At 41.5% G+C, this 16,350-nt stretch overlaps 2 protein-coding genes across 3 annotated transcripts in view; one reads left to right on the forward strand and one right to left on the reverse strand.

Moving 5' to 3' along the window:
* The window catches only part of LOC125801455 (zinc finger protein 239-like), a 331,934-nt gene that overhangs the window by 195,818 nt on the left and 119,766 nt on the right, over positions 1 to 16,350 (reverse strand). The gene's annotated exons all lie outside the window — the stretch shown is intronic.
* The window catches only part of LOC111189733 (NACHT, LRR and PYD domains-containing protein 12-like), a 79,129-nt gene that overhangs the window by 43,848 nt on the left and 18,931 nt on the right, over positions 1 to 16,350 (forward strand). The window contains exons 3-7 of one of the 2 annotated variants that reach the window (XM_049477151.1): positions 4,658 to 4,765; positions 4,900 to 5,013; positions 13,077 to 13,125; positions 13,315 to 13,504; positions 13,750 to 15,550. In XM_049477151.1, the coding sequence (XP_049333108.1) occupies positions 4,658 to 4,765; positions 4,900 to 5,013; positions 13,077 to 13,125; positions 13,315 to 13,504; positions 13,750 to 15,550 (2,262 nt within the window). The remainder of the gene's footprint in view (positions 1 to 4,657; positions 4,766 to 4,899; positions 5,014 to 13,076; positions 13,126 to 13,314; positions 13,505 to 13,749; positions 15,551 to 16,350) is intronic. The other variant, XM_049477149.1, reaches the window with a different exon arrangement.

The following is a 16,350-nucleotide window of genomic DNA, read 5'->3' on the forward strand; positions in this document are numbered from 1 at the left end:
GATCCTTGTGTTTAATCAATAGTAATGTGTTCTCCAGTGTTTGTTGTCCTCAGTTCTCCTGTTTTGTTTACCTCCCCATGTGCTCCTTGAGGCTTTGTTGTGTTATCCATTTGGGGCACAGTAATCGTGTCATATGATGATGATCCTGGGTTGGGAAGCTTCTTTGTTTTGACCAGTTCCACATACTTCACATTAGAGGGTCAAACTTCAACTGCTCTTTCAATGGCCGGCAATTTGTTTATGCCTCCGTTGGCCACTGAAAGGTAAAGTAATACTGAGGATTTTGTTGCAGAACTGAAGTTCTCTCTTCTTGCTGGTGAACATTTGAAGAAAGAGTGTAGGACTCTGAGCACTTTCTCAATCTGCCACATCAGGAAACCACTCCTGAAAGAGTTCTCGGAGCGTATGGAGGACACAGCTTCCTACAATTTCACATTGAGCTACTGAGCCACAGCAAATTGCTCACCATATTCTTTTTGTTGTATGAGCTCAACAAACTTCCAATTTACATTCGGTCCATCCATCGACAAGGAGACCATGTTCTTTTGTACACTCCTGCCAATAAGAAAAATAAAAACAGAATATAAAAATGTATAAAATGCGTAACACTTTATGCAAAGTTATGATAAGTTATGTCATCCTTTTACTTATTCTCATGTTATTTTAGATGTGTTGCTGTTTTAATGTTTTTTTTTTTTGTATGAAAATAGCTTGACAATAAATATTCTTATTTTAGGCTAGCAACAATGGGTCCATGCCAAACATAAGAGAGCATTAAAAGTATTATAAATATATCAGGTATCAACAATGTGTCTAATTTTGATTATTTGTTATAAGTTAAATAGCATAAGGCCTACGTTGAAACATTCCAACAAGTCATCTACTGTCGAATGGCCAATGAACTGCGAGCCAAAGAAACAGGACCGAACGTGGGGACTTCAGTGGTTCTGTTCAGGCTCTCGTCAAACATAATGACAAACGAATCTTCATTCTCTCGTGAGATGAGCTGCTTCTTCTTTTGTGCACCATCAGATGGCCAACTCAGTGTCATGCAGCCACACCCTTGTCTCTGGGTCTAAGTCAAATAGGCCAGATACTGAGTGTGGGCTAAATAGTGGGCTGCCCGTAAATATATGTTCAGCAGTCTATTCAGGTTCATCACACTCGCATGCTGCGCTATTCGTCAAGCCCCACTTCTTTTAAGGAAGACTTGAAGCGGCCGACCCCAGTGCACAGACGGTTCAGCAAGGTCAATAGGTGGCGTGGCAGGTCTTCTCCTTTTACACCACCTCCTGGATCCCTGATGAATTCTGGGATGTGAGAAGGCCCAGCTGTTTCTCAGCTGCTTTTTAGATTTAAAAAATCCAAATAATTTGTACATTTAGTAAGCTTATATCCATTTCATACAGATCATTAGTAACTGTTAATCAGTTTTCTCCAGATACAAAGTAAATATAAATGTAATTTTCTTCAGATACAGTAGTATCTTCTAGTCACCGGGGAAAGCGCCGCCACACACCCACTGACAAACCCGACAGAGAATTTCAGCATCCTCCACGTAAGCCAGGAGGTGCCAGGAGGGTTGCCTTGGATGTTACATCCTTGGAAGATTGATTACAACAATAAGAGACAGGAGAACATAAAGGAGGACAGCATGAAAAGGAGGAAAAGAAAGAGAGAGAGAGAGAGAAAGAGAGAGAGATTACAATTTAACCAGAAATCTTTATGTCGAGGGGGGGTTAAAGCTAGTCACTTTGCTAGTCTCAGCTAGCTAGCTAACGCTCTGTTTACATGGTCTAGCTACTGAAAATGTGAGATTTTGCTTTTTTAAATATTATCTCAGGAGTTTCTACGCTGTGCCCTCTCACTGACATAAAATATTGTTCTCTTTTGCAATCAGGTATGTTATATTCTGTGTATTATAAGTTTTGGACAGTAGGGGGCAGTGTTTCCCTTAAAATGTCACCTCTTTGTGTGGTAAATGTTATGTAAAAAGGCTGAAGCTCTAACCGCATGGTCGGTTGTATTAAATTTGGTACACCATGAGCTATTATGAACTTTTTATTGTGATATAGCCACTGGGTAATTTGTTTTATCTACATTTTGAGAAAATAGTTTTATTTTTATATATTTATGCCAATTAATATGTATTGAACCTGAACAGTATTGCTGATAATTAGAAAATAATACAATGTGAAATGTGTTTTGATTCCTGTTTTATACTTTTATATATATTGTATATTTTTATATAACCTAATTTTATATATTATTCATGCAGTTACTGTTAACCAGTCTGCTGATAGCTGAAGGGGGAGGAGTTTCTACGCTGTGCCCTCTCACTGACATGAAACATTGTTCTCTTTTGCAACTCAGAGCAATAAACCACAGAGGTGACAGTTCTGACTCCTGTGAAATTATTGACACAACGCAGAGGGGTAGCTGGATCTGCAGTCCAGGGGTGAAGCAGAATCGTTCCAGTTACATAACCCTTCAATAAATAATGACAGTGAGCTCAAGCTGTTTAATGCAGTCATGGAAAACAGAATCATCATGAAAAACTCATGAAAACGTTATAAAATGTGTATAAAGTCAAACATTCCATTCGGCCCTGTGATATGATTGGCTGACAATAGCCAAAAACGAACAGTAGTTCCGCCCACCCAGCGTCTTTTCGCTGTGAGAGAGCAAGGGGCGGGGCTTAAAGGGAGACAGGTGAGACTCAGGTGAAGGAGAGAGTAAGAGTAAGTCCAGTCTCCTCCATTAGAAGAGGACAGAAGTCCGGATTCACTCGGTAAGTTCAGAACTGAAGAGAATGTAGAACAGAACCGTGTAGCTTAAAGTCAGAACCGGTTCTAAAGGTTCCTCAGATCCAGAACCGGTTCTTTAAGATCAGCTCAGTGTCCGATTCCACTGGAAGAACCAGGATCAGCATGGAGATCTGAACCGGGCCTGGATCAGACCTGGACCTGGTCTAGATCAGACCGGCTGGAGAACAATCAGCTGTAACAGATCAATAATGCTGTAAACTGAAGAGAAATACGCAGATATAGATTGATATTTATTGATCACAGTGTAGTTTATGCTGTTTAAAGCGCATTACTGCTTAATGTGGACTTTGATCTGTTGGGGAGATAAAAACACGGAGCTGCTATAAAGGCGTGTTTATATGCAGTAGCGCTGTTCAACCAGCAGGGGGAGCAACGGAGCTCAAGATCACGTGGTGTGTTAGTGTTTTTAATCCTGCTGTTTTATATTATACTTAAATAATCTCTCTAATCTGATTCAGTAACATAACATTAATATCATTAATAATAATAGAACAGTGTGTATATTTATAATGTTATGTAATGCAGTAATATTACTAATAATAATTAAATTATAATCATTATAATAACAGTAAATGTTTCTGTAATCTGTAGAATAATGTGTAATGAGGGTAAATCACACTGTTTTGTATCGTTCTCTGTTTGGTTTGTTTTGTTAGTTTATCAGATTTTGTTTAATGCAGTTCTGATGATAATGTCATTATTGTAAGAATAAAGGTTTTATTGTAACGGCTGATCTGTTCTCAGGGGTCGGTGTCGGCAGTGTTCAGCTGTGTGTGAATGAAGAAGAGTAAATGATGGATCTTCAGAACTCCAGCAGTGGAGGAGGACCTCCTGTCCTAAAGTGAGTAAATTAAGTAATGGGTTTAATATGTAAAGTAGTTTTGAATTGTAATGGTTTCAGCTCTAATCCTGGAGCTGTGATCTGCATATTTTACAGTTTTTAAATATTGAGAACAGAGTTTCTCCTGGACCAGAGTCAGAACCCTGTGCTGTATTTAAACACAGAGAAACGCTTAACAAACCAGCCAGTTATTCTTATAGTAGAATGTGTTTCTAATCTGTATTTAAAGTACATATCTGCCTTTAATATCTAATTGTTAATATTAATAATATGTTTCCTTCTGGCACAGTAACAGTATTAGGTGGTTGCTGTAGCGATATTATGCTGTTGCTAGGTGGTTGCTATGGTATGGGGTGGTTGCACATTTATGTTAAAAAATATGGTCCATATATTTTAACATAAATGTGACGATTTGCTCAAAATCTGGATCAGATTAGTCTGTAGTGAAAGTGGATTTTACCACACGCTGTCTGAGTTTACATTAGCATTAGAAATGAGGAAATCCTGATGTGCTGCATTTATATAGATCAGGTGGAAGTGATTGGGTTTGATATTGAAGCTGTGGAATGAAGCTTCTCACAGAAAGACTTGTTCTATTCTGTTCTGATCTGTATCTCTGTTAGAGTTCAGTATAAAAAATATACCTTTTAGTTTATAATACAGTATAATTGTGTAATTGTGTAGCTCTTACCAATACATGTTATTAACTAGACACAGATCTATAAAATACATATAGTAAATATGATCTAATCAGGTGATGACATTGTTACATCATAACAAACACACAAATATATTCAACAGTATTGTTAAAGAAATTAAAATATGTATATTTATTAGACGAGCGTTTTTCAGTTTGGGGCAGCTGACAGAAAGCTTCTGGGACGGTTATGAAGAAGTTAGTCTGGAACCTGTGAATAGGTTTTAGTAAAGGAACACATTACTCCACACTTTACTCTCATCATGGATCATCATGAAGATCTGTTTACAGGGAGAAGAGAGCAGCATCTCCAGCCCCCAGTGGAGTGTCTATGAAGAGTGACTGGTCCATGAGGAATCCTCCAGGGTTCAGCAGTGGAGGAGGGAGCTCTGGGTCTCGGTACATCACTGCACTAAACTACTGTTCTGTTCTGAGAGTGAAGCTCTTCAGTTCCTGATCTTTATTAAAGATGTGCTGTGTGTTGGAGTTTCACTGTGTAAATGCTGGAGTTTCACTGTGTTTAATGTTAACAGAACTGAAACCCAGAGAGGAGCTTCTCCAGAACCCAGCTGTGTTTCTATGAAGAGTGACGAGTCCATCGGACATCCTCCTGATCTCAGCAGTGAAGATATGACCTCTGACCCACAGTGAGTGAAACATCACTTACATCCTTTACTGATTTTTACTATAATTTACTTTTTTAAAGCATAACACACTCACACACACACACACGTTTTTTTGTATGTAATGAATAAATCAGTATCTAAATAATTTTCGTAATTTTGTCAGATAAAAAAACAGCATTTTGCATTATTCAAAAACATGTTTAGAAAAGTATTATATTGTAATAAACTGCAATTCTTAAATGATCGTAAGATTTGCTTACTAAATGTATTAATGAAAACAAACAATATATTTAATATTTAAACATTAAACTCACACCTTCAAATATTCAACACTGCACCATGTGACCTACCAGATATTCTTGAATAAAAGCATCAGTGTTAGATTGGCAAAACTAAATTATGTTTATACAAGTTATATGAATCAAATTATAACATTAATTGTATTAATCACAACAATATCCTGTGAAGGGACAACGATCATTGTGCAGTGTGTTGTGTTTGGCAGACTAGATTATTTTTTGTTTTATTGTTAATGTCAGTATAAATGAGATTATTTTAATGTGCTTAATGTGTTTAACTGATTTTAACTGAGAGCTTTAATGGAGGAAATAAACACTAGCTCCATATTCCACCTTTAGCAGCCTGGAACGAGAAAACATGCCTTCAGCTGTGTGTGTTTGTGTGTGTGTGTGTGTGTGTGAGAGAGAGCATGGGGGAGAGAGAGAGATTTGGAGGAAAATTAAGCATGAATGAAAAACCCACAATGGTCACAGAAATAACTTGAATGTGACAAAAGTAAAAAAATAAATAATATTCTATGAAAATAAATAAATGAAAATCTGACATTGATTTTGAACTGTGTGTGATCCTGAGAACATTCAGATGATTATATTTATTCATATAAAAACACTTAAATAAATAATTGTTCGACTACGCCACCTGTGGAATTTCACCTCAGGAAATATGGTTCAAATACACCTTTGAAAACACCTTTATAGCACACAGGTTCATTTAAGAGGAAATAAAATTTACTGGCTAGCAAATTCTTTTAAAATGTTACCATCAAATGTCAATTTAAATTATGCACACTTGGGCTATTTAGGCTAGGTTCACAGTTGAGAATACACAAATCACACACACACTACAAAACCTCCAATAAAGGTGACTCCATCACAGCAACCCCAGTGTAAGAGAAGTGAAGAGGAAAAAGGAAACTCCCAAGAGGATAACCAGTCAGCCCAAAGGAGAACTTGTGCTGAAGTTCTATGAACAGAGTAAAAATAGACAGATGGTTAATAATTTATATCACAGGTTATACCAGTTGACCCAAGCCAGTATCAATAATGAAACACATAATTCAACACCAAAACCCAGGGTACAAACAGGGTTGACCCAATAACACAATATTTGCTAAGTGCGGACCACGCCTTATAGAAGTAGAAAAGGAGGAAGAAAAAGGGGAGGGAACTCGGGGAAATTTGGGCTGGAGTTCTGAACTGCGTGCTGAAGAAGCGTGCAGTTATATCCCCCCCTTTTTATTTAATGAGAAGTGGAAGAGTAGAAAAAAGGGGGTTGTTGGGGAGGAGGTGGGTTGCGAAGTTTTCGTCACGAGAGGTAGTTAGTTAGGGGAGGTATTTATAGGACGGTTGATTGATACGGGGTGGAGTTAGAACGTAGAGTTCGGGCGTGGTCCTTCTCCCAAACTTTTGTTATTACATAACATCATTTTGCTAAGTGCGGACCACGCCTTATAGAAGTAGAAAAGGAGGAAGAAAAAGGGGAGGGAACTCGGGGAAATTTGGGCTGGAGTTCTGAACTGCGTGCTGAAGAAGCGTGCAGTTATATCCCCAAAATATGGAGCTTATAATGAAGCTAGTTTGAGATGAGCCTGTCTCAAATCGTCTGGTTTGGAACGGATGTATAAGTGGTACGCCTGAGAAGACCACCGTCCGAGAAGCTTGATGACGTGCTCGGGGATTCCTTGTCTGGAGGCGTTGGATGCTGCACCGATGCGGAATGAGTGGGCGGAGAATTGGTCTGGTAAGTAACCGTTGACTGAAAGGATGCGGCGGAAATGTGTGTGGAACCAGTGCCTTGTGATTATACTACCAGATTCCGTAGTGAACAGAGGATCCGAAGGTGATGCTTGTTGAGAGAGCCGGAGATTTAGGTGGTGGACGAGTGGTTCGCACGGGCTGAGGGGTGAGACAAGTTTAAACAGATGGAGGATCGTGGTTTTGCCAAGTTGGTCAGTTTTGCTTCGCTTGATTTTAAAGGTGAGAGTATCCGAGTCCAGGATGCTGAGATCTGATATGAGGGGGTATGAAAAGGAGTTGTGGGAGATTAAGTGAAGTGAATTCTGAGCATCTGAGGAATCCGAAGTATGCCAGGAGAAATAGCGATTGGAGCGTGGAGGATGTTGTGGGAGGGTAAAAGCCTGATCGGAGGGTTTGAATGCAACGATGGAGGATTTCTGGTGAGATGGGAGCTCGTTCGTGTGAGGATGGAGTTTCTGATTTTTGGATTCCTTTCAGGAGAAGGGAAATTTGAGGGTGATTAGAGGAAGGGTGTGGTATGCCAGTAATTAGTTTAGTGAAAAATTGATAGCTGCCAGATGGACTCTGAGTGATGAGGAACGGGCTGAATGTTGAGTGTGAATGAAAGTAATATAAGCTGCTATTACGGATGGATGATGAGAAGGGAAAGATATATTATGTGTGGAGTGGAAATTTTTTGTATGCTTTCCAGCTTGACCAGTAAGTAGAGAGTGTCTGTGGGGAAACGGCTGAAAGGATGGTTTGTTGTGCTTGGAGGATTAGTTCGTTCAGACGGGGGTTAGGTGAAGTGTAGTTAGTGAAAATGGAGGTACCGGCGTTGGGTTGCAGTCTGCATGCGGAGCCAAGGATCTCAATTTCTGGAATTGAAAGCGAGAGAGAGAGTCAGCAATAGAGTTGGATAAACCTGGGATGTGGACAGCTTTAATTATAAACTGATGCTTAATGGAGTGCCAAGTGAGGCGACGGATAAAAGGCATTATGTCTAGCGATTTTGATCGACTTTTGTTGATGATGTGGACCGCGGCGAGATTGTCTGAATGGAGTAAAATTGATTTCTGACCATTCATGTCCCCAAAGGAGGGCAGCGACGAGGACCGCATATAAGTCCAGAGAGCGCAGAAGAATCGCGCGGCTGCGCAGATGAAGTTCTCCGGCCAAGCAGAAGCGACCAGAGGAAGGAGCGGCATCTGTGAATAGCTTAATATCGAAAGAGCTGGAAGCTGCGTTGGCGTAGAAGAAAAGCAAATCCAGCAGAGCGCCTTAGCAAAGGAGTCGAAGTTTGGGGTTACTTTGCACCCGAAAGCAAGGTGAACTGAAAAACGGACTCTGAAAAGGCGCCAGGAGTCAGGATGGAGAGGGAGGATTTTGAAAGCCGAAACCACGTCAGCCTTAGACAGCCAGGCCCATCGCGGGATGGGGAGCTTCGTCCCGCAAACACACGTCAATGAAGTTCCAGATCCGGGCGTCTTGGAATGTAGCAGGGTTCCAGTGGTGGAGATGAACCGCAGCGCGAGCTGAGAGGGGGCGGCGCTGTAGATGGAGAATGAAGGTCATGAAGCTCCAGCAAGGAGCTGAGCGGGTGCTGCAGCCCGGTGAGAAACGGCGAGAGAGGAGGCGGGGAGAGAATTGACGGAGTAAAGGAAGGAGAAAGGCTGGCTGGAAGGGACGGGTTGGAGAATAGTGTTGCCAACTGCTCAGTAAGGAAAGTAGCCATTGGCTGCAATTTGTGATTAAAACCCCTTGAATGTTAGAAATGTTACAAATGAACTCCAACAAATGGACTACGTCTGTTGCTTTTATAAATAGGCAGAGACTTCCGAAAATAACTCCATTTTAACGTAAATTACATGATTTTTTTTTTTTTTTTTTTTTTTTTTGACAGTCAGCAGCGGCTTTAGGTATGCGCAGTTCGTTGCAGCGTGTTTGAAGAGCGGTGTGAGTGTGTGGTCTGACTGAGACTGCGCTGTGAGTGTCGTGGGCGGGGCTCGCGGCAGCACCTGCTGCTCGCTGAGGAGAAACTGAAGAGCATGTGTGTTCATTTAAACTCTCAATAACAAACAAACTACGTTGGCAAGTTGGCAACACTGTTGGAGAACAGCAGGAGGAACGCAGAAATGGAGAAGGAGGATGACAGAGAGGGGGTTCGAACGACTGAGGGGAAGAGGGAAACGAGAGAGACGAGAGAAACGAGGCGCTGAGGCGAAGTTGGTGCCGCGCCAGGGGTGCGAGAGCTGCAGCAGCGGCGAGGGGGAGTTGGACGACTGAGGGAGGGGGAGTTGGACGACTGAGGGAGGGGGAGTTGGACGACAGAGGGAGGGGGAGTTGGACGACAGAGGGAGGGGGAGTTGGACGACAGAGGGAGGGGGAGTTGGACGACAGAGGGGAAGAGAGACGAGAGACGAGGCGCTGAGGCGAAGTTGGTGCCGCGCCAGGGGCGCGAAAGCTGCAGCGGCGGCGAGTTGAGCGGGTGACGTCATCAGGCCGCGACGCCGGTGCAGCTCATGTGCGCTGTTCAGAGGTTCAGTGAAAAGTTCCGCTTTTGGAGCAGAACGGGGGAAAGGGACGCCGCGGCCCTTCAAAAACCCGCTGCAGCTTAACAACAGTCCAATCGGACACGCGAGGAGGCTGGGACTTACTAGGAGAGAGGGGCCCAGGGCCGGCGAGGCCGGCCGAGGAAGACAGGCGTCCGGAGCGGCGAGCCCGCGCAGGAGGAGTAGGGGAAGGGGGAGAAGAGCGGCGGGAGTGCCGAGATCCGGGGGTGCACTGGTGAGGACGACCGACCCGGGAGGAAGAATAAGCAGTAGCCGGAGTAGAACCAGGAGTAGCCGGAATGGAGATTACGGAATTCAGACGACGAGTCCGGCGAGGTGGAGTAGGGGAAGGGGGAGAAGAGCGGCGGGAGTGCCGAGATCCGGGGGTGCACTGGTGAGGACGACCGACCCGGGAGGAAGAATAAGCAGTAGCCGGAGTAGACCCAGGAGTAGCCGGAATGGAGATTACGGAATTCAGACGACGAGCCCGGCGAGGTGGAGTAGGGGAAGGGGGAGAAGAGCGGCGGGAGTGCCGAGATCCGGGGGTGCACTGGTGAGGACGACCGACCCGGGAGGAAGAATAAGCAGTAGCCGGAGTAGAACCAGGAGTAGCCGGAATGGAGATTACGGAATTCAGACGACGAGCCCGGCGAGGTGGAGCAGGAGTGGAGACAGGCTGGCCAGGAGGGAAGAGGTCCTCGTCGGAGGCGGTGAGTTAAAGGTCCATGACGGAGAACAAGCTAATGCTAGCAGGCGGGTGCGGCAGATTCGACTGATGCGAAGTTTTCGTCACGAGAGGTAGTTAGTTAGGGGAGGTATTTATAGGACGGTTGATTGATACGGGGTGGAGTTAGAACGTAGAGTTCGGGCGTGGTCCTTCTCCCAAACTTTTGTTATTACATAACATCATTTAAACAAAATAATAACCAAAAAAATATCAGGATCAAAAATAAATAAAATCCAAACGAAAATAAAGAAGAGAAACAAAATTAATAATTCAACCTCATGGACTAGATGCCGAAATAGAGCAGTCAATTAAAAAATATCAAATCGGATTAAATACAATATAGGCAAAACAGCCCAGGCCAAACACCAGCCTAGGCAAAACAGCAGCAGTCACTAGGGAAGAGAGTGTGCTTAATGCCACCTCGACACGGTCAATGGGGCACTTCAATGGGACACCTAAAAACAAAACAATTTATACAAATAAGAAAAATTATTTTAAATAAAGGAGCCCTTAACCCCACAACTAAGCAAACCCACCTTTAAGCTGGAATCAATATAAATACTTGCTTTAGGTCACCCTGCTTTCAGTATCTGAAGTAATAGGCTCGTTTCATGCAAAAATCTACAAAAAGATTAACAATCCCCATTAAAACAAAAGAGCCCAGAAAAACTTCTAAAGAGATTAAAAGTGAACTTTAAGCTCGAGGAGCATCAGTGTCAGATCACACCATCACTGTTTGGGCCAAAGTGAACTTAATGGGAGACGACCAAGGAGGACACCATTGTTGAAAACAAAACATTAAAAAGCCAGACTGGAAATTGCCAAACTACATGTTGAGAAGCCACAAAGCTTCTGGAACTTTTTGTCAAGACACATCAGCTCTATGTTTACAGACAGAAAAATGAAGCATATGAAGTAAAGAACACTGTCCCTACTGTGAAACATGGTGGAGGGTGCTCTGTTATGTTCTGGAGCTGCTTTGCTGCATCTGGTACAGGGGGTCTTGAATCTATTCAGGGTACAATAAAACCTCAAGACTATCAAGAGATTCTAGAGAGAAATGTGCTGCTCAGTGTCAGAAAGCTTGGTCTCAGCCGCAGGTCATGGGTCTTGCAACAGGATAATGACCCAAAACACACAGCTAAAAACACCCAAGATTGGCTGAGAGGAAACATTAGACTATTCTGAAGTGCTTCTATGAGTCCTGACCTAAATCCTATTGAGCATCTTTGGAAGGAGCTGAAACATGGAGCCGTCTGGAAAAGGCTCTTTCACCACTGAGACAGCAGGAGCAGTTAACTCATGAGGAGTGGACCAAAATACCTGCTGAGAGCTGCAGGAATCATTTAATTGCAGTGATTACCTTAAAAGGTTGTGCAACAAAATATTAAGTTAAGGGTACCATCATTTCTTTCCAGGCCTGTTTCATGAGATTTTTGTATATATTTTAAATAATTCTGTTGAAGCATGGCTGAAAAGCAATATCTGACTTTCATATGTTCATTTTCATTGCATGTTTATGTATTATTACTTTTGTCAGATTCAAGTTATTTTTGTGACCATTGTGGGTTTTTCTTTCATTAACCACGGGGTACCAACAATTTTGTCCATGTGTGTACGTGTGCTCTGTTCTGTCCTCTTTTATGCTAAATTAAACATAATTAATGCTACTTCTGCTGAAATTTCTCTGCTAACGTATCTAAAATATTATTGATGTTAAACTTAAGCTTATATAAGCGCTGAATCGTTTCTCCTCACTGTACAAAAAATATTCTCCACTCAGAGCTTTATGACACAGAGCACATTAGCACCATCTGGTGGCCAAAACCACAAAGTGTTTTATGTGTCTGGTGTAAAATAAACATTTTTCTAGGATTATTGCTTCTAAAACTATGTTCCAGTGCATTTAAACCATGCTGTTTATTGTTTCTTTAATATCATTGAATAAAACTTCATAATCTGTTGTGCATGTATTTATCATCTCAGTTGCTGGGGTGAGTACATACATCCAGGAATGGGAGAATGTGTTCTAGAACAATACATAGAACAATATTGTATTCAGAATGAATTAGAATACACTTTAAAACATACTATGTTTATTAAAATTCTGGAAAACCTTTTAGCTGTTTTCTTTCTAATTACATTCACATTGCTGCTGAGCTGCTGAGCTACAGCTACTGATTGCTCACCTGAACGTTTGAGTATAAATACCCCTCATTTTCAGCTATTAGTTGCTGAGTATTGAATCTTGGTTCCCTAGCTCTTCTACAACACGTATCTCTTTGTTATTCTGCCTTATCGTTTATTGACCCCTTTCTCTTTTACTGTTTACCCTTTTTGCCTTGCTCAGTTTATTGTTTGTTACTTTCTGTTGCTTGTTATTAGACCACCCTTCTGCTTATTCCACTTCTGTCTATTTCTCTGTGTACCGACCCTGCTTTCTCCTCTCTACTGGTATGTTGTTTGTTTATGCTGGCTTTATGTTACTGACCCTGCCTGCTTTAGCCTATCCTTATCTGCTTGTCCCTTTTGTTAATAAACTGTTTAAACTGTTTGACTCATATCAGTGTGTGTCTCTCTTGGTTCTGGTATTCCTGATACATTTATTTACATTTTATTTTAATTACAGATTAATCTTTTCTTTGTATCTGTTATTTGCTGCTATTCTTTATTTTATTAATAATCTCACCATATTTTATTGAAACACGTTTTTTAAATCATCTGATTTAATAATGTGGATTACAGTGTGGCTTTTCTGTTCATCCACAGTGAGAAGAAAAAAAACTTTTCCAGAAAAGAACTGGACCACATATTCAAGGTTAGTACTGAACCATATATATGATGGAAATTATTTATTTTACATATAAATTTAACTTTACTCTAAAGTTTTGATAATCCCTTTTACACATCAGAGCATCCATAACTCCTTTTCTCCTCAGATCAGTGTCATCATCTCTCTCTGTACTGTAACAGCTTTACTGATTCTCTGATGTTTGTTCTTAATCAGAAGCTGCAAGAGAAGTTTATCTCTCTAGTGAAGAACGAGCTGAACACGTTCAAGAAGCTCCTGAGTCCAGATTACCCAGCATGCTCTGAGGGAGAGGTGGAGGATGGTCAGAAGGAGGGGGTGCTGAAGGTCACACTGCACATCCTGAGGAACATGAAGCAGACAGACCTCGCCAACACACTAGAGAGCAGTAAGAGTTCTGGGTCATGAGAATGGGGACCAACTTAAAGGGCTAATTTATTTCCTCAGTGGAGTTCCAATTAGAATAATAGGCAATAGTTAACTGGATTTTGTAATTACAATATATTGTGTCACAACATCAAATGTATCCTTAAACCTAAAAAATATGTACTGTATCAAAGTTGTTCTACACAGGGGTCTTTCATGAAGATCACAGCTAATTACATTTTCCTTATTATCTTCCTCTGTTATCAGAATTGGCCCCAGCATGTCAACGAAAGCTCAAATCCAAGCTGAGAGATAAATATCAGATACTTAATGAAGGAATCTCAGGCCATGTAAAGTCAGCACTTCTGAATGAGATCTACACTGAGCTCTACATCACAGAGGGAGATGGAGGAGATGTCAATCAGGAACATGAGGTGAAACAGATTGAAGTTGCATCCAGGAAAAGGACAACAGAGGAAAGACCAATCAAATGCAACGACATCTTTAAACCATTACCAGAACAGAAACGACCCATCAGAACTGTACTGACTAAAGGAGTTGCTGGAATTGGAAAAACAGTCTCTGTGCAGAAGTTCATTCTGGACTGGGCTGAAGGAGAAGTAAATCAGGACGTTCTCTTCATATTTCCACTTCCTTTTAGAGAGCTGAATCTGATGAAGGAGAAGAAGCTCAGTCTGATGAATCTTCTTCAGGACTTTTTCCCAGAAACACAATATTTACAACCAAGACATTACAAGAGCTACAAGATCATGTTAATTTTTGATGGTCTGGATGAGTGTCGACTTCCTCTAGATTTCCAGAACAATGAGAACTTGGTGAATATAGAAGAGCAAACCTCAGTGGATGTTCTGCTGACGAACCTCATCAAGGGCAATCTGCTTCCCTCTGCTCTCCTCTGGATCACCTCCCGACCAGCAGCAGCCAATCAGATCCCTCCTGAGTGTGTTGATCAGGTAACAGAAGTGCGGGGTTTCAGTGACCCTCAGAAACAGGAGTACTTCAGTAAGAGGATCAGTGATAAGGACCTGGCCAATAAAGTCTTCACACACATCAGGTCTTCAAGAAGCCTCTACATCATGTGCCACATACCGGTCTTCTGCTGGATTACAGCCACTGTTCTTGAGAGAATGCTGAGTGAAGCTGAGAGTGGAGAAATTCCCAAAACCCTGACGCAGATGTTCACACACTTCCTGATCTTTCAGATCAAACACAAGAGCCAGAAGTACAGTGGGAATAGTGACATTGATCCTCAGCAGACTAGAACAAGTATCCTGGCTCTGGGGAAACTGGCGTTCCAGCAGCTGGAGAAAGGAAACCTGATCTTCTATGAGGAAGATCTAAGAGAGAGTGGTATCGATATTAAAGAAGTGTCAGTGTACTCAGGAGTGTGTACTCAGATTTTCAGGGAGGAACATGAGCTGCACCTGGGGAAGGTCTTCAGCTTTGTGCATCTGAGCGTTCAGGAGTTTCTTGCTGCTTTATATGCATTCATCTGCTTTATTGACAGAAGCGTTCTGAATCAGCAAACCTCTAAAAACCAAAACACTGAACTATCTGAACTCTTCAGCAGGTCAACAATGACTGACTTCCTCAGCAGTGCCATAGACAGGGCCTTACAGAGTGAGAGTGGACACCTGGACCTGTTCCTTCGTTTCCTCCTGGGTCTCTCACTGAAGTCTAATCAGAATCTGTTACGAGTCGTACTGACACAGACAGAGAGGATCTCTCGCAGCAATAAGCAAACCATCAAATACATCAAGAAGAAGATTGAGGGGAACTCATCTCCAGAGAAATCCATCAATCTGTTCCACTGTCTGAATGAACTGAATGATCATTCTCTAGTGCAGGAAGTGCAGAAATACCTGAGGAGAGGTGGTGAGCGTCGTCTTCAACAGGCCAGGCTCTCTCCTGCTCAGTGGTCAGCTCTGGCGTTTGTGTTGGTGAACTCAGAAGAAGAGCTGGAGGAGTTTAACCTCAGTAAATATCATCCATCAGAGGAGTGTCTTCTGAGGCTTCTGCCAGTAGTTAAAATATCCAGAAGAGCTGTGTGAGTATTTTTATTCAGGCCTACACTCAGTTTTTAATCAACTGCTGATGTGTAGAATCAGTTTCCATTCAATCACTGATGGATTCACATTATTCACATTGTTACATATAAGCATGCATTATCCTTTGTGTGTAATAATAATCAAACCATCATTTTAATGTAAACAATACATGAAGTTTCTGTCTAAGACTGATTAAATACATTCTTAAAAATGGTTTTGGGCAAATAATATGTTTTTGTTAAAATAAATGCACATCTCTTGCATCTTGCATCTCAATATGCTTTGGAGAAATGATGATTAGCAATACAACATAACAATTTTATATAGAACATACGTTTTAAGTGTCTGTATTTATTTCTAACCTATATATATGTGGGAGAAGGTGTAATGTTTTTCCAGAGTTTAACTGGGAAAATAGAATAAATTCACATACTCCAAAAAGCCTTGCTCATTCTATGTTTTGTTAAACATTTTCTTTTCTTTTTTAACTCATTATAATCTGTCCCAGAGCTTTTGGTGAACTGTATGCCCATGCTGATCACAAATAAAGTGGAGATTTCTGCATGTTAACTGTTTCAGTATAAAGAAACACCAGCTCTCTATTCTTTGTCAATCCATTCAAATATTCTTCTTTGGGTTTATTGTGAAATCATTTGTTTATTCTTGATTTTTAGACTAGCTTCATGTAATCTTGGAGTAAAGACATGTGAAAATCTGGAATCAGTTTTAAACTTGGAAAACTCCACTCTGAAAGAGCTGGACCTCAGTAACAACGACCTGCAGGATTCAGGAGTGGAGC

The sequence above is a fragment of the Astyanax mexicanus genome, chromosome 4, assembly GCF_023375975.1.
Source record: "Astyanax mexicanus isolate ESR-SI-001 chromosome 4, AstMex3_surface, whole genome shotgun sequence".
In the NCBI taxonomy this organism is placed as follows: domain Eukaryota; kingdom Metazoa; phylum Chordata; class Actinopteri; order Characiformes; family Acestrorhamphidae; genus Astyanax; species Astyanax mexicanus.